Raw genomic sequence first — 21,373 nt, 5'->3', positions numbered from 1 at the left:
GAGTGAGTGAGTGAGTGAGTGAGTGAGTGAGTGAGTCAGGGAGTGAGTGAGTGAGTGAGTGAGTGAGTGAGTGAAGGAGTGAGTGAGTGAGGGAGGGAGTGAGTGAGTAGGTGGGAGAGTGAGTGAGTGAGTGAGTCAGGGAGTGAGTGAGTGAGTGAGTGAGTGAGTGAGTGAGTGAGTGAGTGAGTGAGTGAGTGAGTGAGTGAGTGAGTAGGAGGGAGAGTGAGTGAGTGAGTGAGTGAGTGAGTGAGTGAGTCAGGGAGTGAGTGAGTGAGTGAGTGAGTGAGTGAGTGAGTGAGTGTATTTGTCTGGCTGTGTGAGTATCTCTTGGCCCACCTGTGTGCGAGGGATCCGTGCAGGGGGAGTGGGGGTGCTGGTACATGATGTTGATCAGTGTGACCACCAGGTCCGTCAGACTGAAGGGATCTGCAGGACCCCAGCGGGGACATTAAGAGCCCAGATTAGTACGTTTACCAAGTGTGGGACTGAGGGCAGCCTGAAAAGAACAGTCTGTTTGGTCCGAGGGCAAGGCAGGGGAAACAACTGCACCATGCTTTGTCACAGCCCGTTATCAGCCCTGGCACTATACAGTCGCTGCAGACCGAGGAGATAACAGGGGAATGGTCAGGCTAGAGTGGATGTGGAGGAGGAAAAAGGAGAAAATAATAGTGGCGGGATGGACTGTGGGAGAACAGAGAACAAAGCAATCTACCGAACCTCGGGAATACACATGAGGTGCACTTCATTAACATGATTGGTTGGACATACAATGACAATGAGATAAAAAGGTGAAATAACAGGCCAATATAGAGGCATGCTGAAAGATCTTTTTGAACATAATGTTAAACTGATTTTTTTTTTGTCAGGATTAAACATTTTACCGTGTGTTAGGACAACAAAAATGTTGTGAAATGTTTTGTTTTACAAGCACATTTTTATGTTAACTAATACTTTTCACATATTTTCCCGTTTAACTGATCATAGTGCAGGAGCATCGTAAAACTAGAAACTGGGAAAGGAAAATTAAAATTCTGAGACAAAGTGTGCTTAAGGCTGAACAAACACATTAAATGTATTTGACTGTAAGAAAATCCACTACCATGGTGATATCACAGAGAAATTATCCTGACTGACAGCTGTCTGTGATTGTCTTTTGGAATAACTCAAGGCCCAATATAATGTGACATTAAGATGTATCATCATGTTATATTGGGCCTTGATTTATTCCAAAAATAATCCCTCCATTGCATAACCACAGTGACTGAGTCATGAGGGCTCAGCCATTAGGGTTTACAAAGAAGCCAAAACGACAAGGGACATGAGAAGGAAGGGCAAAGGTGTGTCTATGTACTTTGTAGGTGTGTTGACATCTGTTTTTGCGCCATGTAGATAAAAGTTATTGCTGATGTGGTCAGTAGATTTTGGGCTTAGGCAGACCATTACACAAACATACCTTTGTGTTTCCTTATTTTGATAGGGAAGAGCTTTCTGCCATTGGTGTAAATCAGGACTTTTCCCAGAACACAGAGTGAATGGACAAAGAAGGCATATTCCAGCTCACTCCTGGTGTAGATGCTCCACTGAGAGGAGCCTGCAGCAGACCAGAGATAGGGAAAGCACCGTGAAACATTGCAGTGCAACAGCATCAGCATCCTTCCCATAATAATGTATATAGGCTGTACTTACACATACAGTGGCCAGAAATTGTGGCAAGAGATACAGCCCTGATTTGGTGACGTTAAAAGAGCAAAGCGACACAGGTTGAACTAAAGTGGAGCTTTGACCGCTGGACACAGTGAGTACTGCCCCGCTGGGGGGGCTCTTACTGGACACAGTGAGCACTGCGGATGGGGATCATTAATATTTATTGATATTGATACCATTTTCGATACTCCTTAACGATCCGAGTCTTTATCGATACCAAATCCGATACTTTTCTATTAATTGGTGGAAATATGACGCGTTTCTTAGTGATGAGGAAAATATTTAGGAACTAAATAATTGTATTTTAAATTAAATATGAAATTATTAATAAATATTGACATCAGTAGTTTTAATTATATATACTAAAATGATTAGAGCACTTTACAAATGTATTAGTAATACAGAAACATGAGTAACACAGTATTACTCATGTTTCTCACCAAAAACTCAATTGACCGTTTCTCTATGTTACATTTGAACGCATCATGATAATCTAACAGTCTTTTTACTGAGCCAACTCAACACATCATCACGCAGCACATCTGAAACTTAATTTACTTTTTAAGAGAACTAGCTTGTATGCTGCCGATTACAACACCGATTTCACAATTGGATTACTGTTTTTAATGGACGGGAATAGCGACAATGTCTGCGTGTGCGATTACCGCTCGTACTTTGAGTGGAGGATTAAGACGGGCCCGTCTGTGGTGCGACAGGAGAAGGAGGAGACAGGAGTCTTTTGAACTCGGAGACAGTCGAAGGTTCTGCATTTAGCCTTTATTTGATGCACAATGCTAATGTGCTTGGCCACTTAGGTTGTGTTCCCCCCTTTACAATAAATGATTTTCGCCCTTTTCGCCCGTTCTGCCACCATCGCATGCAAAATTAACGCCCAGACTATACTTGTTTTACTTGTAATACCCAGCGGTCGAGTTGTAAAAAAAAAAACCAGGGGGGATATTATTATTTTTGTTGTTGTTGTTGTTGTTGTTGTTATTAATTATTATTATTATTATTATTATTATTATTATTATTATAATAATTATATTTTTGGGGATAAAATAAGAGCGATGACTACTGTCATCGCTCTTATTTTATCCCCAAAAACGCAGCTCATCGGACGCATCACACGATTCGAGGCATGCATCACTTTTAAAGGATTTTAAAAACTGATTCTTATTCTTTTTTTCAAAAATGCATTCGGCAGAGAAGGGAGACAAGCGTTGCTCACGGGTTGAAATGAAAGGGAGAAAAGGGGACAGAGTTGTCTGCGGAAGCGATGTCTGAGATGCTGAGACAGCTTCACGCTACCAGTGTCTGTCTCGTACGGTATGGAATGAGAGCTCGTGAAGGCACTATTGCGCAAGTACGCAGGCGCGCAGCAAGTGTGCCTGCGTGCTTGCGCAATAGCATACTGCCCGAGAATGCAGTGTCGCTGTCAAATCTGTCCCTGGGAAAAGTAACGTTGCGCCGAATTGAAAAAGGAAACCACTATAATGAAATAGCGGTAATATTTCCACATTAATTGATAAAACAACAGGGGATGGGAAGGGGGGATGGCTGTTTCAGAAGGGGGATGATTTTGATCATTTTAATTCCAAAGGGGGATGCCATCCCCCCTCAACTCGAGTGCTGGTAATACCTGCTTACAATTCCATTCAAAAACATTGGTGGACGCGCTGCAGTGATTGGATTGATTTGATTTAAATGCCGTGAGGCGACTCGAGGGACACGATATTACGTTACAGGACCTACGGGACAAAAAAGATTAATAAATGAACGATGGGACTCGACAGTGGTATCGATAAGCCCAAACGTTAATGATTTTCGGGTTTTGAAAAAAGTGGAACCGGGTCCTTGATAGAACCGGGTTTCGATCCCCATCCCTAGTGAGCACTGGGCCGCTGGGGGGGCTCTTACTGGATACAGTGAGCACTGGGCCGCTGGGGGGGCTCTTACTGGATACAGTGAGCACTGGGCCGCTGGGGGGGCTCTTACTGGATACAGTGAGCACTGGGCCGCTGGGGGGGCTCTTACTGGATACAGTGAGCACTGGGCCGCTGGGGGGGCTCTTACTGGATACATTGAGCACTGGGCCGCTGGGGGGGCTTTTACTGGACACAGTGAGCACTGGGCCGCTGGGGGGGCTCTTACTGGGCCGCTGGGGGGGCTCTTACTGGACACAGTGAGCACTGGGCCGCTGGGGGGGCTCTTACTGGACACAGTGAGCACTGGGCCGCTGGAGGGGCTCTTACTGGACACAGTGAGCACTGGGCCGCTGGGGGGGCTCTTACTGGACACAGTGAGCACTGGGCCGCTGGGGGGGCTCTTACTGGACACAGTGAGCACTGGGCCGCTGGGGGGGCTCTTACTGGACACAGTGAGCACTGGGCCGCTGGGGGGGCTCTTACTGGATACAGTGAGCACTGGGCCGCTGGGGGGGCTCTTACTGGACACAGTGAGCACTGGGCCGCTGGGGGGGCTCTTACTGGACACAGTGAGCACTGGGCCGCTGGGGGGGCTCTTACTGGACACAGTGAGCACTGGGCCGCTGGGGGGGCTCTTACTGGATACAGTGAGCACTGGGCCGCTGGGGGGGCTCTTACTGGACACAGTGAGCACTGGGCCGCTGGGGGGGCTCTTACTGGTCTGTGGCTCCGCAGAGGAGCAGCTGGTCTGGTGGGATCTGTGCTCACAGTCTGTGAGGTGTTGCAGACACTGCTGGACGGCAGCAACAATCTGAAAGACACAACATGATTGTAGAGCCACAAGCCATAGATGGTCAAAGGCCCGCCAAGCGTTAATATGGCGAATGTAAAGGCTTGTTTTGCGATGCAGAATTTAAAACTCGAAGTCGGAGTTCCCCCCGGACCGTTTAGCCAAAGTATACTACTCCGACTCCGTAACTACGGAGACCCCTCAGCAGTTCTCCGTCGGGATGTCGGATACGCAATGCAATTCGCCGCCCGATCAATCTTATATGTTGACAACAGACCATGTAAGCAGTGTTGTAAATAATAAACTTCCAGAGCTTTTCAAATCTTATTTGGTGTTTTATTGGTCCTTAAGGTGCAAAGTAAACAATGTACAGAGTAATTAAGGTGCAAAGTCAAGACGGAGATAGTGATGGGTCGTTTGCGACCGAACCAGTTCGAATGAGCAAATCTTTAACACGAACGAACTGAACTGATTCTTCTCTCTCGTTCGTCTCGTTCGTTCTCAGACTCGACTCCCCCCAGACCCACTTGTCGCTGACTCGCTGTTCGTTCACTGACTGTGAGTGGTGAAGGGGGAAGAGGCTTAGTGAGCGAGCATACGATAATACGATTCAATATCAGTGAAATGATAAATGCATGCTCTCTTTGTACTTTAACTGCCCTGCCGTCTCCATTGAGGTGACCAATAGGTCCATGCTGTCGACGGATAGTTAAAAAATATTGGATGCGCACATAAGCTCATCTCGGTCTCCGACAGGCTCTCCGGCTACGGAGAGGGCTCTCCGTGTCTACGTACTGCACTTTAACATGCACAAGCATTTGAAAATGCACCATCCTGATGTTACCATCACCGTTGCTGTGAAAAAAAAACAAGCTGTGCAAACCCAGCTCACGACACTATTTCAACAACCCCTGTCTGGGAATTCAGAAATGCAAATGCTATAACCAAGTTTATTGGTGTTTTCATTGCTGCTGATCTTCTCCGTTGCTGACAAACAAGCATTTTTTTTTAATTTTCCCCTTAACTATGAACCGAACCTTGTTCTGCTTTGTTTACCAACTCATTCATTTATCATCTTTAATGTCATTTTTTTTTAATGTGTTTTTTTGACAGTTGGTTAGCCAGATAGAGTCAGCACTGTGGCCGTTTCACTCACACCAATGAGTCCCCATCATAACTATGCTCTCACTAACATAGGGAACAGTGCTGGTTGGCGAAGTTGCTTGGACAGCTAAGCACCTGGGACCCAGAACCCTGATGTGGTGCCACGGTTTGAAGCTCTTCAAATTGCAATTTGACAATGATCTGAGATTGCTTACGCAAGAGAGATGCAAACAGATTGTGCAAACCATGGATTTGGTTCAGACCTGTAACCTATGTGTGTGTGCGCATATTAAGGGGGGCTCTCATAAACTGCTCCTTTATATTCACCCAAGCAGCATTTACTGTTAACATATTTTGAATCTGGAACCAATTTAAATTAAACAAAGGGTTTAAGAATGAAGATTTCTCTCACCTGTATACAGGGTCATAGATAACCAATTAATATTGATGAAGTATTTTACTCACCAGACTCTTGTATTTTCTCTCCAGGAGTCTGAAGATGACAGCTCTGCTGTAGTAACTATGCTGCAGAAAAAGAATTGGGGAAATGTTATGACCGGAGACAGCAGTAGCATGGACTTCATTGGTAAGACATAAGCATACAGACCATCCACTTATTGAACCAGGTTGCTTTGATGTCCAGCAGGGCTAGCAAGTAAACAGGTTCAAGTGCTTTCTCTGTCCCTGGCGAGGCCAAGCCCAGGTCAGGGTGCACTGACAGCAGGGAGAAGGTGCTCTCTATGACTTCTTCCATGTACCTAAAAGGATGGGGAAATAACAACATGTGACACAAAGCACATCTAATCAATCTTAATAAGCAGAAAGAGGATCACACCGCATACTTCTCCGGGTGGCGAATCCAGAAGGACGGCATCTCCTTCTGGAAGTCATTTATCAGCCTCATCTAAAAATAGATACGAAAGGAACATGTATTGATTAACTCAGTCCTATTCCTCATTTATATTCAATGAGTTAATAGTAGGGATACTACACTCTGAATGGCTACAGACTCTGTAGCCTCTGTGGCTAGTATCAGCTTAGAAACAGTGATGCTGACAGCTGAATTATAGGTAGTGTATCAGCAACAGAATAAGTATTATATTACAACCAGTGGCGGTGGGTCAATAGAGGGCGCTAGTGAAATATTCACTTGAATATATCTGCCATCTATTAATCAACTATTATCAATACGAAATAAATCAACAAAAATACATAGCATTTATCCTCGTTTAATTGTGCGATATACTTGTCACTGCCAGCAACCATTTAAATGCGTTTGAACGTTAATGATTTGGGCTAGGCTAGTTATTGGTCATTCGAAATAAAGCCCTCCTCCAAGTCAGGGGCGCCGGCCACGTTGAAGTCAATGTAAGCTAGAGGTGGTTCGGTCGCGAACTGATTCGTTCGAACGAACGAATCGTTAGAACGAACGATCCGAACTGGTTCTTCTCTCTCGTTCGCGTCGTTCGTGACTCAGAATTGACTCCTCCCAGACCCACGACTCGCAGACAGTTCGTTCAGGAAGACGAGGGACCGAGGCGACTCACGGCACACACTGTTGCTTGCACTGCACCAGGAGCAGGTTATAGTTATAACTAGGCTTTACTTAGTTAGCTTCAACGATACATGAAGTAAACATACTTGGAACGTCCATGTAGGCCTACGCAGCAGCACTATGCGCAGGTGATGCCGCATGATATGCCGCAAGGCATATCATTATTAACTAACGCATTATCTCTGAGGTGAAGTAAAGCCTCAGGTGGTCCGTTACATTTTCTTGTCAAGCAGCCTGGTGTTTACATTTTAGGGTTAGGGTTTCACATTGTTCCTTTATCTCGGGTATTTTTTTAATATATAAAATTAACGATATTGACTCAACTTTCAGGATAAAGTGATTCGATTCGCCATTCGATTCACCGGAAACTCGACTGAACCAGTTCAGTCGAGTTTCCGGTAGCACTGAGTCTGACTGACTCAGCTGAGAACCATGCAATGGGTGCGTTGCATGATGCGATTCACCGCTACCGGAAACGGAAACTGGACTGAACCGGAAACTGGGCTGAACGAACGAACGAACGATTCGCGAACGACTCATCTTGGCGAACTGACTGACGCGAACTGGTTCACGTAAACGAATCATTGAATCCACCTCTAATGTAAGCTCGCTAACTTTTTGCTGCCTATCAAGCAGAGAAAGCTTTTCATTGGCGCAAGAAAATTCGCCCTCGGGTCGCACCAGTGTGCGCCCCAGGCCAATGGTATCGCTTTTCTTTTTTGTTATCACCACATGATTGGACAATTCAGCGAATCAATCAAATAGGCTACCTCTCTCAGCAGCATTCGCGCAACACAACGACATGTAGAGAAGAGATAGATCGCTAACTAGCAGAGAGTTGTAAGCACTTTCCACCCTTTTCAGTGGAGGAATTGGACTCCCCAAGCAATGTTATACTTAAAAGGAGCAAGTAAGTTACATATTAATTTAGTCTTTCGGCCTGTAGCATATAAACAAAATGAAGCAACTGTCCCATATTTCTAACTGCATTTGAAGTAGACATTGAGACTCACAAAAAATGGACGCTATAGGACAGTGATCATGATTTGTCTCAATATCAGAATAACAATGGGTCAAATAGCAATAGCTGGTGGAACGGCCATAAAGTAGGTTTGTATATGCAGTGTAAGCTGGTCCAGGCCCTGCAAGTCAGGATGTAGGCTATGAATCTGAATGAATAGTATAGGTAAATAGGTAGTGGCCATCCCCAAAATGCACCAGAATACAGGAAATCAAATCTATTAAATTCAAAAGAATGTATGGTGGGGGGGGGGGGAACCCCAGACCCCCTGTCTATTACTGTGCCCCACCAACATTTTTGATCACCAGCCGCCACTGATTACAACATAGTATAAGCATTTATTGTATCAGCAAACTGTTTATATTATCCGATCTAGGCTATTGACTATTGACTGAGTGGGATTTTGCAACTTGTCCAAGTAATGTCCAAACTGTGAATGCTCTACCTGTTTAAGAAGGCGGCTGATGTCAGGCCTGGTGACATCAATCCCATCTGAGCCAGTGGGAAGGCTGAGCTTGTGAGACAGGAAGTATCCCTCCAGACTCTTGGCTACACATAGAAACAGACGTAACATTCTCTTGATCATTACATTGTACTAGATCCGTCCAGCCATATGGGGACAGTTAAGGTCTCTCCACCTCAACATCGTCACGTCAGTTGCCCAGAGCCGCGTCGACTGGATGTTATACACTTCACACTACACTACACTGTAAACTACTAACAATAAATATGCAAAGTATTATGTCATGATTTATGAACGACAGCTTTCATTTGGAGTGTGTCAGGTTCGAATGATGATCAAGGCAGACTGGGCGTCATATGACGGAAGACTCATGAAGCACTCTACCTTCCATCAGGCCTTCAGATGCAACTCTGATGGAGTAAGACAGCATGTAATGGCTACAGCAAAGTTTTAACGTGTGTACCTAAGCTGCTGTAGATCTCTCGGGTCAAATTGAATGGCGATGAAGAGGAGGTCTTTGCAAAGAACTTGAGTACTTTATCCTGCAAAGAGTGGAAGAGGGACAAATTCAACACCCCACAGACATAACCATGACATAAGAACCGGGACAAATTCAACACCCCACAGACATAACCATGACATACGAACCGGGACAGATTAAGCACCCCGAAGACATAACCATGACATACGAACCGGGACAGATTCAACACCCCACAGACATAACCATGACATACAAAAGGGGGAAAATAAAGACTCCAAAGTAGAGTACTATTTTAATCTTCGATAGAAAGACTTTTGGTTGACTGTCTTTAATTGTCTAATCGTATCGGGAAAATTGTCAGTGTCAGCAGGACATTCCAAGACAGAGCTGAGAGAGGGATACCACAACTTGGCCTCCAGATGGAAAAGCAGAAGTTAAACAATGATTTTTTGATGGGGTGGCAGTTGGAGATTCCGGTCTGTGTGCAATTTTCTGTGTTATGAGCTTTTCAACAAACGTCTAGATGTTTTGTTTCATAACCACTTTGTGTCATGGCAGCCGCACTATACAACCATTTTCTTTCAAAGTAGAGCACATTCTAGACTGGTAGTCTAGAAGAACACACAATATCAGGAAAAAATCATCTACAATTTGGCTCCATTTTTATACCATTTAAGACTAAACTACTAAAAAGTATTATTTAAACGTTAAAGCCAAAACCAGTGTTCATATCATACCACTCTGATTCTCAAAATAATTATCTCGGTACTCCATTGCCTTTTAAAATGTTTGACAATAATAGCGAAATAGCTTTTCAATTTTCTAAGCCAAATCTGTCGACTTATATCTGGCCTCCTTCCACAACCTTTTGTCCATAAAGTACAAAAAAAAAAGGATTTAGAGATTATATTGTTTAAAATCCTAATTATCATTATTTTCTTAAATTATGTCTATTCATTCTATTAAATTGTGTGTTTATTACCTAACGATGAAGACGGACAGAGTAAAGACTCAGAACTAACGATGAAGAGGGACAGAGTAAAGACTCCCGAGACATAGGGACACAGATGTTGAGAAAATGACATCAGGAAATCTAGATAGTAAGTTATTTCCAATGAGACTTGGGGTAGTGCCACATTCATTAATCATTGATAATGCACATTGCCCTTTGGTAGTTTACTGTATGGCTGATTGCGACTAGAAAACAGATGTTTGTAAAGTACTCTTTATTTGGCTCCATTCCATTTATATTACCCAGTAAATTAACTCTAGTAGTAGGGTTTACCATTGTAGCCATGATGCTAAGGTACCCAGTTTGAATCTTTTACTTTTGTACAGGATAAATCAATTCATTCAAATCATTAACAGTTATATTTAGGAAGTATGTGAAAACTGAACTGAATTTGATAATTTATTATTTTATCAGACCTGTGTGATATCCCATTTGATTAAATCATGTATGATTATGGTTATGTATGTCAACTTTGATGGGCCACAAAGGACCTTCTCATCAATAGTTACATTTAATATTTTTTTCAGATCGTTGACCATGGTAACCTATTCAAACAATACTGTCACTGATTAAAACCAACAACAAAAACTGGTAGATCGTTGCTGACTCTGGACAATATTTCCAAAGTTGAATCTTGGAACTTCCCAGGACTGTGGCCCTAACCTAATGCTAAAGTTCCTCCCAGCATGACAATGTTTGGGACCCCGAGCACCCCCCTAGGATAGCTCATGTGTGATATCATAGCAGCACCATTATCTTTCGCATACCATTTAAAAATTCTTCACTGATCTGAGCAATCACCTGTTGTCCTGATTGCGGCCCTCAAGATCCCCCACTGTAAGCAGTGTTTTCCTTATTGTGGCCCTCAAGATCCCCCACTGTAAGCAGTGTTTTCCTGTGTGTATTCCTGCTACAAGGCAGAAGACACGTGTTTGGTCACATGCAAGAACCTGTCATGTTGCGGGGCTGCCCGCACAGTATTCTGTCTTTCCACCTGTTTTTCATATGTAGTAAACACGTGTTCAGAATCCGTCCTGTCTTTTATACGTATTCAACACATGCTAAACGTACATTCTGTCTTTCATATGTATTAAACATGTGCTAAACATGCATTCGGTCTTTCATGCATATTAAACACGTGCTAAACATACGTTCTGCCTTCCCACATGTCTTTCATCAAACTTAACACAGCTCAGTGCATCGGTGCCTAGATATGAAATTAGTTTCTTGGTCACCATCCCTGATTATTATATATTATACATTATACCAGATTACTCTTTTGAATACAACTATTCTGGGTGCGTCTAGTTCAGTATGTAGTACAAGTACAAAATAGTCAGCATATGGTTTAAATATGAAATAGAATAAAATGAAATATTAAAGTGATCAACATGAAGCAAAACACATGAAATACATGAGACACAGTGGAGAAAGAAGGCGGGGTCACGTGAAATGACCCAGGAAAGCCCTGTGTCCCTGCCCGCGGGTTGAGCCATGTGTTGGTGGGAACACAGAGGGCATGTGGCCAACCAGCAGACCAAACAGCTCCACAGAGACAACACTCACGCTGAGGTCAGGGTCGCGGTCGTCCAGCACAGCAGACAGGCTGGTGCGCAGGCTGTTCCAGGTCTCACAGCTCAGCACGTCAGAGGGAGGGGCACAACACAGCTTCTGGAGGGCTTCCCAACGCACCTGACATTCATGACAATAACAAGGCAGTTAGTCGGGGCTGGTGGTTCCCCACCCACGATGCATTGCACTGTGTCCACGCATGAAGCACCCAGTACATCAAAAGATTTTGCAAAGTAAAGCATTACAACGATGTTGACGCAATCACCGCTATCAACTTTTAGTTTTTACCTCTTTTGGTTGGCTGGAGTCCAGTTGTTCAGCCAAGGCTTGAAGCTGCTCTTGTTTAATGAATGCATAACTCTGACAAGGAAATAAATAAGTTAAGTCGCGAGTATATGGTTGTCGAAAACTAGCTAGTAAAAAATGGGAAGTAAGTACAATACATATAATTGTCACTTTTTTTTTTAGTGTCCCAGTTTCCCGAATAGATAACTACATGAAGACCAGCATTGTTCTAGTGTGTTATCAAGCAAGTCATAAGCTCAAAGAATTGCGTGTGGATCATGAATTGACCTTCATTTGGCCATAAATCAATGAATGTATCCAGACAAAGTACAGGGTGTGACAGGTCAGGGCCAGGTGGTGCTACATATCAAGAAAGAAATGCAACCATTGTTAAAACTAAATACTTAATTCTATTCATAATGGTTAGTGTTAAAGTGAAAAGAGTTTCCTTCATTCAGTCCGACTACGATGTACCCTGCAGGAGAGGCAGAGGTGGCCAACAAGCAGTGGACATTTTACTGTCGGACCCAAGGAGTACAAAAGTGGTACTCCTCAAGAGTATGCTCTATATTATATTATATTGATAATATAATACGCAATGATATACACTCTCTTGTTTGGAGTGACTTTATCATAAGTGACTTTGAATACGAATGCCAAACCGAGGTTGGACATTCAGAATATGATGTGTGTGATGCAAACACATTTCAGAGAGTCACCTTAAAAGGTGCAGTATGTAAGATTCCAGAATTGTAAAGAATGAGCTGAAAAGTGCACAACGAAGCAAGAATTTGAAAATACACAACCCAAAAATGTCCACTCCCTCTCTGATTCTTCCCTCAGACGCCACACCTGACTGCTCCTGACAAGCTGGCTGTCGTCCTGCGTGGTTGACCCGTCGCTTAGGATAAAAGTGTCTGCTCAATGCTTAATGTAAATGTGAATCCCCTTAATGGGATTCATTCAGCTCATTCAAACAAAGTGCCTGTAAACACCACAGGTGTCACGGCTCCCTTTACTTACATGGTTGAAGGAAGAGTCGCTGTCTGAACAGTTGTCATTGAAACGGCCCTCAGATGCTTCAGGGAGGTTTTCCCTGTACGTTTCCTCTTTCCTCAGTTGGTCCTCTTCAAACTTATTGATGAGCGACTCCACCACCAGACTCATGGTGTTCTTCAGAGTCTGCATCATCTGCTTGTATCTGGTAACAAGGAAATGGTCATGTTATTGTGTCGTATAAGCTTGTTAGGGGTGTAGAATGTGACAATTAGGGGTGTAGAATGTGACAATTAGGGGGTGTAGAATGTGACAATTAGGGGTGTAGAATGTGACAAATAGGGGTGTACAACGTGCTAAGTAGGGGTGTACTGGGGGCGCCCCAGTAGCGCACTGGGTAGAGCGTGTACCATTAAGTCTTAGACCAGATAGCAGCGACCCAGGTTTGATTCCTGCCCTAGCCCTTTGCTGCATGTCCTCCCCTCTATCTCCCATACCTTCCTAACTATCTCACTCTCAAAAAAAAATGAAAAATGTAGGGGTCTACTATATGCTAAGTAGGGGTTTAGCACGTTGAACACCCTGTGCAAAATGTTGTTGAATGTGTTAAAAAGGGATGTACAATGTTATTGTGTAACTACATGCGTATTAGGTGGTTACAAATGCATTGGTACATTTGTACACGCCTAATATGCAAATGCATTGGTGCATTGTGATGTTTAGGGGGGAAAGGAAAGCCTCTGCTTCTGTGTCCGGAATAAATTACAAATAAATTGCAATACATTTTTGAATATATCTAAGCAGCATTATTTATATTCTGCTTAAAAAAGGTCTATCCATTGGGCAAATTTGTGTTTCAGAGTTATTTAAATAAACCCATACACATTGTAGCAGTGTCAGAAAAACAAATGTTTCTTCATTGAATGAACTTGCTTCCATGTGAAGATACTAGTTTCATAACCAACCACATAATTCAATATTCAAAGTCATTGCTGTGGTGGTTTAGTGCTGAGCCGGGTTCCTCACTCTGCTGAGTCCCTGGTCCGTCTGGTGACAGCGTGGATGTCGTGAGCGGAGGCTCCAGCGTCTCCTCCGGCCCCGAGCTCCGTCTCTGCCTCCACCACCGCCCCCAGGGATCGGTCCACATGCTGCCGCAGGTACCTGACCAGCTCATAGCTAGAGCGAGGAACACAGTCCGCCAGTAATCATTGATATACAGACGGGGAGACCAGAAGACCATCATAGATTCAATATTTTTAAGGCAGCACATTTTCTGAAATGACAATTTGGTTGGAACTTTGGCTGAGATTCTTAAAAATAAATAATAGTGAATTAAATATATTTACCAGAATACATGATTTTCAGGAAGAAAATAGTTTTTCAAGAGTAAAAAATGGTATGTTATATGGCTTATAGTCGTTGTGTTTACTTTACTGACTTGTGAAACTTTTTGTCGGTCTCCTCCAGGTGAAGAAGGATCTCTTCAGCACATTCGATGGACGGAGCGCCAGATATCCTGTCCTTTGTGCTCTTCAGGAGCTGACGGAGCAGATACTGCAGCTCCGCCTCATCCTCGCTGGAGAACTGGGACATGGTCTAGTCCTGGGCCTGGGAGGAGGGGGACAGGTGAGACACGGTGGGTCTACTGGTCCTGAGAGGTGAGAAACGGTGGGCCTACTGGTCCTGAAATTGAAAGAGTGACAATTGGGGGTCATGGGTACCAGACAGGGTTATTGGTACCAGAGGGGGTTAGCTTACGTGGTTATGGGTCTGTGCCTCTGCGTCTGAGTGCTTTACATCGTAAAGGAGGTGATCAATATCAAGGTTTGGCTAAGGTGATGTCACCATGGTTACCTTTAGAGGAGGTGATCAATATCAAGGTTAACTATGGTGATGTCACCATGGTTACCTTTAGAGGAGGTGATCAATATCAAGGTTTAGCTATGGTGATGTCACCATGGTCACCTTTAGATGAGGTGATCCATATCAAGGTTTAGCTATGGCGATGTCACCATGGTTACCTTTAGAGGAGGTGATGGATCAGAAGGTTTAGCAAGGGTGACGTCATGATGGATGCCTTATCGATAACCCTTTTCTGCTAGGGTGCAGTGTTGCCAGATTGTGCCAGTTTTCCCGTCCTATCTGTCAACCCTGGCTGCAGAGCGCTCCAGCCAGTGATAACCCCTTTCTGCTGACCTGCCGGCACGTGGAGACGGCGTCACATCTACGTCAATACGATGTCGTCACCGTACCTGTTCTTATGATGACGTCATCTGTGTCCTTAAGATAGAGATCCTTCACGGTGGAGAGACGTTGTCGTCCCGACTCGTTTCGTATTGACGGATCCGTCTCCATGGAAACACAGCCTACTCTGCTCCGCCGCGCTGCATTGTGGGTTGTACAGGTCCCGCGTTGGATTCTGGGTAGTACTGAAACACTTAATAAAGTAAAAGAATCAGACGGTGAAAAACGACGAGGTTCACGTAGTTTCCGTAGTCTCGTTATGTTTGTGTTTTATTTTATCAGTATATTTGTACCAGAGGCTCCGCGTGTTGTCGCATGTTTGTGACGTATGTAACTTGCTGTCACGTGACGGTGTTGTAGTTATTCCTGGAGTTACGGGTTCTGTTTGTAGCTGGTTTGTAGTCCTCTCGGGCTGTCAACCGGTCCCTTGCAGTTATTCTTTCCGGCTGCGACATAATCCCGAACGTGTCGTGTTGCGTCTCCCTTACGCAGCTTACCTCCCCTTTGGTAGTCTTTGGTTCAGTTCATCGCCTCATACGTACAGTGTGTTTTAGACATCTGTCTGTCTTTCTATCTGTCTCAGGGTCCGGCTGCGGATAACCTGCGTGACGGCAGCAGCCACAACATGGCAGCGGTGGATAGCTTCTCCCTCCTGTACCGTCAGATGGCCCGGTCCTGTAGCAGCACGGTGGAGACCCTGGCCCTTGTGGGGGCCCTGTACTCGGCCTGCAGGTTGTGCACTGTGTTGCACAGATGCTGCTCTCTGGTCAGGGTCCACTTCCTCCCACGACTCATGCCCTCCAGGAGGACCTTGGCCCAGCGGTTTGGTGCATGGGCAGTCATCCACGGTATGTAACCAAATTCATTTGTATTTGTATAGCCCTTAATCTATACAAATCTATAATCACCCCCCATCAGGGGCGTCATGGGTGCCAAAATTGGCATTCATACATACATACATACATACATACATACATACATACATACATACATACATTTACATGCATGCATGTATGCATGCATACATACATACACAACATACATGCATACATACATACACAACATACATACATGCATGCATGCATGCATGCATACATACATACATACATACATACATACATACATACATACATACATACATACATTTACATGCATGCATGTATGCATGCATACATACATACATACACAACATACATGCATACATACATACACAACATACATGCATACATACATACAAACAAACAAACACACAAACACACACACAAACACACACACACACACACACACACACACACACACACACACACACACACACACACACACACACACACACACACACACACACACACACACACACACACACACACACACACACACACACACACATACATACATACATACATACATACATACATACATACATACATACAAAATATTCTTAATTGGAGATGGGGTGCTGGCCAGTTAACCATAAGGAGAGTCCAGGCATCCAGTTGCAGTCACGCAATACACTCTTCCTCTCACTTATAAATGCCAGATTCTGAAAACTATTGTTGCATGGTGTGATGCATTCCTCTGGCCCCAGGTGCAGCAGATGACACGGCCCACGCCTATGCGGAGGAACTGGCCAGGCAGGGCATGAGCCTTGTCTTTGTCAGTCGTGATGGCACCATGAGTACAGACCTATCAAAGGCTCTCTCCTTACGCCATGGAGTAGAAGTGACTCTGGTTGAAGCTGACCTGGCTCTCGGCGACACAGCCATCCAGTCCCTCAGAGAGGCTCTGGGGGATAAAGACGTGGGCATATTGGTGAACTGTGGGGCCAGGTCTCTGGAGGAGCCCATCCCCCTGACAGAGGCGTCGGAGCAGGGACTGCTGGAGCTGGTGAACAGGGCCGTGCTGGCTGCTGCCCTTATGACCAGACTGGTGCTGCCCGGGATGGTGGAGCAGGGACGCGGTGCGCTGGTCCATTTGTGTTCTGGTGCAGGCAGTCGATCCTCCGGTGCAGCACTGTACGCCTCACAGGTGAGTTAACAGAGGGACGGAGAAGATGGCTTCACTGTACCCATCATAATCCCATCCATGGCCCCCAGATGCTGTATAACATTAGTCTGGCTATTGCCAGACCAAGCCAATCGTAGATTGCACATTAGTCTGGGGAAGCTGCCGTCATTTTCTTCAGCACAGGAGGCGTGATCAACGGGCCTAGTTCAACTGACTCTGTTCGCGATTGGCTGCTTGCCATCGCTTCCCTGTCGTCATTGTGTTAAACCAGCCAATAGCGCGCCAAGGGAAAAAGCCAGCTTGGTGATTGGCTCCCGCAAAAACGTATCGGAAGCAGAAAGAAATGTATTGCTCTTCTCCAGACCCTTGTGCAGGGTGACCTCAATTCTCTGGAAGAATGGGCGGGGCTACCCAGGCTAGTATAACATGGCTTCCTATAAGCTCTTCTTTATTTGTATCTATTGGAACCTTTAACATGGTGTTCAAATCCACACGATGACTCACATGCTTTTCCCTCTGTTCCTCCGACTTGTGTAGGGATTCCTGGAAAGGTTTACCAATGCTCTTCACCTAGAATACGGCAGACGAGGAGTTTTCCTTCAAACTCTGACTCCACTCCAGGTAGTCATCCGCTCCTAGCAGCCTGTGGACACATGTACCATCCTCAAACATCTGGAGAAGATGCCAGCCAACCGTCTTACAATGTTTTCATTTTATTATTTGTTATTTATTTAGCCTTTTATTTATTCAGGGAAGGCCATTGAGAGCAGGCTCTCTTTTTTGATGACTCCCTGATTATAACTAAATAAAAAAGAAATGCAAATGTACAATGGATAAATACAGGTCAAACAACCAGAAGAACATTTCAGTGCATATAAATAATACAATGAGACAATTAAGAAAGATATTTAAAACAGGAGCAATCCTTATTTAATGCAACTTCAATCATCCCTTTGAACGTCTCAATTGAGACAAGTCATAACGTTTGGCTTTAGATGCCATCTTGAGGTCAAATTAGCTGATGGTTCAAACGTTGTCATCACCACCATGCGTGCACCCTGATGAACCACGCTCCATCAGGGTGCACGCCCCCTGATGAACCACGCTCCATCAGCGTGCTTGCCCCCTGATGAACCACGCTCCATCAGGGTGCATGCCCCCTGATCAACCACGCTCCATCAGGGTGCACGCCCCCTGATGAACCACACTCCATCAGCGTGCACGCCCCCTGATGAACCACACTCCATCACCAACAGGTGTGAGTCCACAGGCAGGTGATATGGGAAGGGGTGCCGTTCTCCCTGCAGTGAGAACACCTTCATGCCTTGTTCTCTTATCTCAGGTGCGTTCCAGAGGAGGAGAAGCCTCCTCAGTGCTGGACCTGGGGGCCTGGCTGGTCCCTGAAGCAAAGGTGTACGCCCGCCATGCCATCTCCACCTTGGGTGTGGCCCACCACACCACAGGCTACTGGCCCCACACGCTGCAGGTAGGCAGCAGAGAGAGGACTCCCCGGATCACAATAATAAGGATGCCTTTCGGATAACCATTTTATGTGATTGTCTTCTGATAACATCTGCATCAACCGACCGTCTAAATCTGCAAAGAATAACCATACATAACTGTATAATATAAACTGTATGTCATCATAGTAGTCATCATAGTGGACAAGGGGATGCAGCATCTTAATTGATGTAAAGAACCACCATATCATAGATTCTGTTTAACATATTGTGCATCATATGAGATGCAAAGAACCATAGCATATATCCTGTGTAATCACAGTTGTATAAGCTAGTGGACAATGGGATGAACATAGGCCACAGTTTAACAACAATGCATGTCATTTCTTCGATCTCTTTGTTGTGTATTCAACTCAATTTTTTCTTCTTTTTCAGCATGGAGTCATGAGTTACATCCCAGAGTGGATTTGGTCGCTGGCATCTCAGTTTCTCTGATTGGTTCAACATCCTTTACTTTTTTGCTTTTGCCATCCGTCCTTCCTCCTGATTGAACAATGGATATACGATTTTCAGATGACTATTTCTTTCAGAACATTATTTGAATAATGGAGACCAATAAGTTCATTGGCCTGATGGACAATATATGTTAATGGAAACAATATATCAGATATTCTTGGGACGTGACAATTTTCTATGGTCTGTGGATGTGACCCAACTTTCTTCCATATACTCGCACTGTGAAGGGGCCATGAAGTGTATTTAAATACGGATTTGCACCACAGAATTCAACCCTTTAGCCATTCCTTTGTGGGTTACCCTTCCAATGTCTCCTTGGTGTTAGCAGTGTGTCTATAGCACACAGCACTACTCAAATGTTGCACCACAGCTCAAGACAATACATAAACACAATTCTTTGGATATCAGCACGCACCAAGGTTTCTTGGCCTCCAAGGGGGACTTGAGATAGTATTCAAATATAGACATGTTGGTCAAAAAACCTTGAAATACAATATTTACTCTAAATGCCTCTGTGTGCGTCTGAAGCTTTCAGAATTCTCTCACCAATGCTTGGGGAGATTTTGATACAAGCACAATCTCACCTCCCAAAAGCTAAGTTTTATTGGGTGAAATTTTAAACATGAAAACAAAAATGTTTGATTTTTACCTTCCATTTGTATAGTAGTGATTTATTATTTCCATCCGTTTTTTTTTTTTGGATCTCTGTTTCCGTAAATCACGTAAGACTGGAAGTAAGTGACACTTTTCCTGGCCTTTCCTGCTGTCTGGAGCTTCCTCCATGAGATGTGGGCTTGCATAAGGCTGCTGGAGCGTTATTCTCCTCAGTGTAAATCATTGACTGCAGCCATAGCAGCTGGGCTGGGAGCCCACAGTTTCAGAGAGAGCGTTCCAGACACCTAGAGCCTCCCTGAATGGCCACAAGAAAGCCTAAACATCCAGCCCTATCGCAACCATGGGATCATGATGGGTGCACTGTGGGTGGAAATGCGCAAAGACTTACCTCGGTGTGTGAATAGACCTGAATAGTGTGTCGGGGTAGGGAGGGCACAAAGTGGTCCCAGCCCCTTCCCCCAATGAAGCCCAACCAACACAAGTAGATTAAATACACAAGTAGGTGCAGTACCCTACAACGACAGACCAACATGTTGGAAAAGCAACTATATATATGTTTATATATGTTTGTTTTGAAGATATTTTTATAAAGGTTTTTGCAAAACCATTTCAGTTTTTTGTTCAACATTTAGATCACTCAGAGACAGAGGTGGTAGACAATGATACACAGCGCTGTGGAATTAACTTCTCTATATTAAACTATGAACACATGAATCCAAACAGAGACATGGGCCTTGTGTTTGGACCTGCTGCGTGCTGTTCCTATCATACCCTGTCCCTTGGATTGTTATTGCGTGTGGAAGGACAGAGACGGTGTCCTTCCAGATAAGATGCCAGGCTAGGGGGCTCCAGATGCTGCACTTCATACTGCTCCAACTTTCCCTTACAGACACTTTGTTTTTCCTCTAGTGGGTGATTTATTGGTAAGTGGACAACAATATATAATTACTTTATGATGAATAATGCACTTAAAACAGCTCAGTAGTAGGCTACCGTCATAAATGAACTGTTTAAGAAATGCTGGTATTCAAATTGATGGTTCAAAGAGCCGAACCGCCATACCAACAATGACTTGACCAAGCCATGGTTAGAACATACCGAATGGAAATGTCCTCAAAGACATACATCCATAATCATTTGATTCAATTATTAATTTATCCTTCTTAATATGGTTTATATTCTATACTTTATTTATTAAGTCCTTGTTTGTATTTGCGACTATTCACTCTCGTCATTCAGGTTGTTGCATCCATGGTCTTTGGCGATATGAGAGATGACTTAATTACATTATCACCTAACAGGATCGTCACCTACTGATATAATGTCATCTACAGATATACTGTAATGTCACCTACAGATAGAATATCACCTACTGATATAATGTCACGTACAGATAGAATGTCACCTACTGATATAATGTCACCTACAGATATACTGTAATGTCACCTACTGATATAATGCCACCTACAGATATACTGTAATGTCACCTACTGATATAATGTCATCTACAGATATACTGTAATGTCACCTACAGATAGAATATCACCTACTGATATAATGTCACGTACAGATAGAATATCACCTACTGATATAATGTCACCTACAGATATATTGTAATGTCAC

The 21,373-nt window shown here is 44.1% G+C and overlaps 2 protein-coding genes across 3 annotated transcripts in view; one reads left to right on the top strand and one right to left on the bottom strand.

Annotated features, from left to right (window-relative positions):
* tbc1d32 (TBC1 domain family, member 32) overlaps nt 1-15,293 on the bottom strand; it is a 61,810-nt gene extending 46,517 nt beyond the window's left edge. The window contains exons 1-14 of one of the 2 annotated variants that reach the window (XM_079753250.1): nt 15,164-15,293; nt 14,350-14,519; nt 13,938-14,087; nt 12,939-13,116; nt 11,919-11,990; nt 11,625-11,750; nt 9,029-9,107; nt 8,548-8,651; nt 6,369-6,430; nt 6,134-6,284; nt 5,992-6,051; nt 4,350-4,443; nt 1,454-1,591; nt 337-426 (exon numbers count right to left, since the gene is read on the bottom strand). In XM_079753250.1, coding sequence (XP_079609376.1) covers nt 337-426; nt 1,454-1,591; nt 4,350-4,443; nt 5,992-6,051; nt 6,134-6,284; nt 6,369-6,430; nt 8,548-8,651; nt 9,029-9,107; nt 11,625-11,750; nt 11,919-11,990; nt 12,939-13,116; nt 13,938-14,087; nt 14,350-14,504 — 1,459 coding nt within the window. In that variant the 5' untranslated portion in view covers nt 14,505-14,519; nt 15,164-15,293. The remainder of the gene's footprint in view (nt 1-336; nt 427-1,453; nt 1,592-4,349; nt 4,444-5,991; nt 6,052-6,133; nt 6,285-6,368; nt 6,431-8,547; nt 8,652-9,028; nt 9,108-11,624; nt 11,751-11,918; nt 11,991-12,938; nt 13,117-13,937; nt 14,088-14,349; nt 14,520-15,163) is intronic. The other variant, XM_079753251.1, reaches the window with a different exon arrangement.
* Nucleotides 15,294-15,536: 243 nt separating this feature from the next.
* hsdl1 (hydroxysteroid dehydrogenase like 1) lies at nt 15,537-20,351 on the top strand. Its single transcript, XM_079754017.1, has 5 exons — nt 15,537-16,003; nt 16,741-17,180; nt 17,697-17,780; nt 18,502-18,645; nt 19,055-20,351. Exons 1-5 carry the CDS (start codon nt 15,781-15,783, stop codon nt 19,112-19,114), a joined length of 951 nt encoding a protein of 316 aa, XP_079610143.1. The 5' UTR covers nt 15,537-15,780; the 3' UTR covers nt 19,115-20,351.
* Nucleotides 20,352-21,373: the final 1,022 nt, after the last annotated feature.

Source organism: Pollachius pollachius, assembly GCF_949987615.1.
Source record: "Pollachius pollachius genome assembly, chromosome: 16".
Taxonomy (NCBI): domain Eukaryota; kingdom Metazoa; phylum Chordata; class Actinopteri; order Gadiformes; family Gadidae; genus Pollachius; species Pollachius pollachius.
Note: the sequence above shows the minus strand (reverse complement) of the source record. Positions and strands in the feature narration are given on the sequence as shown.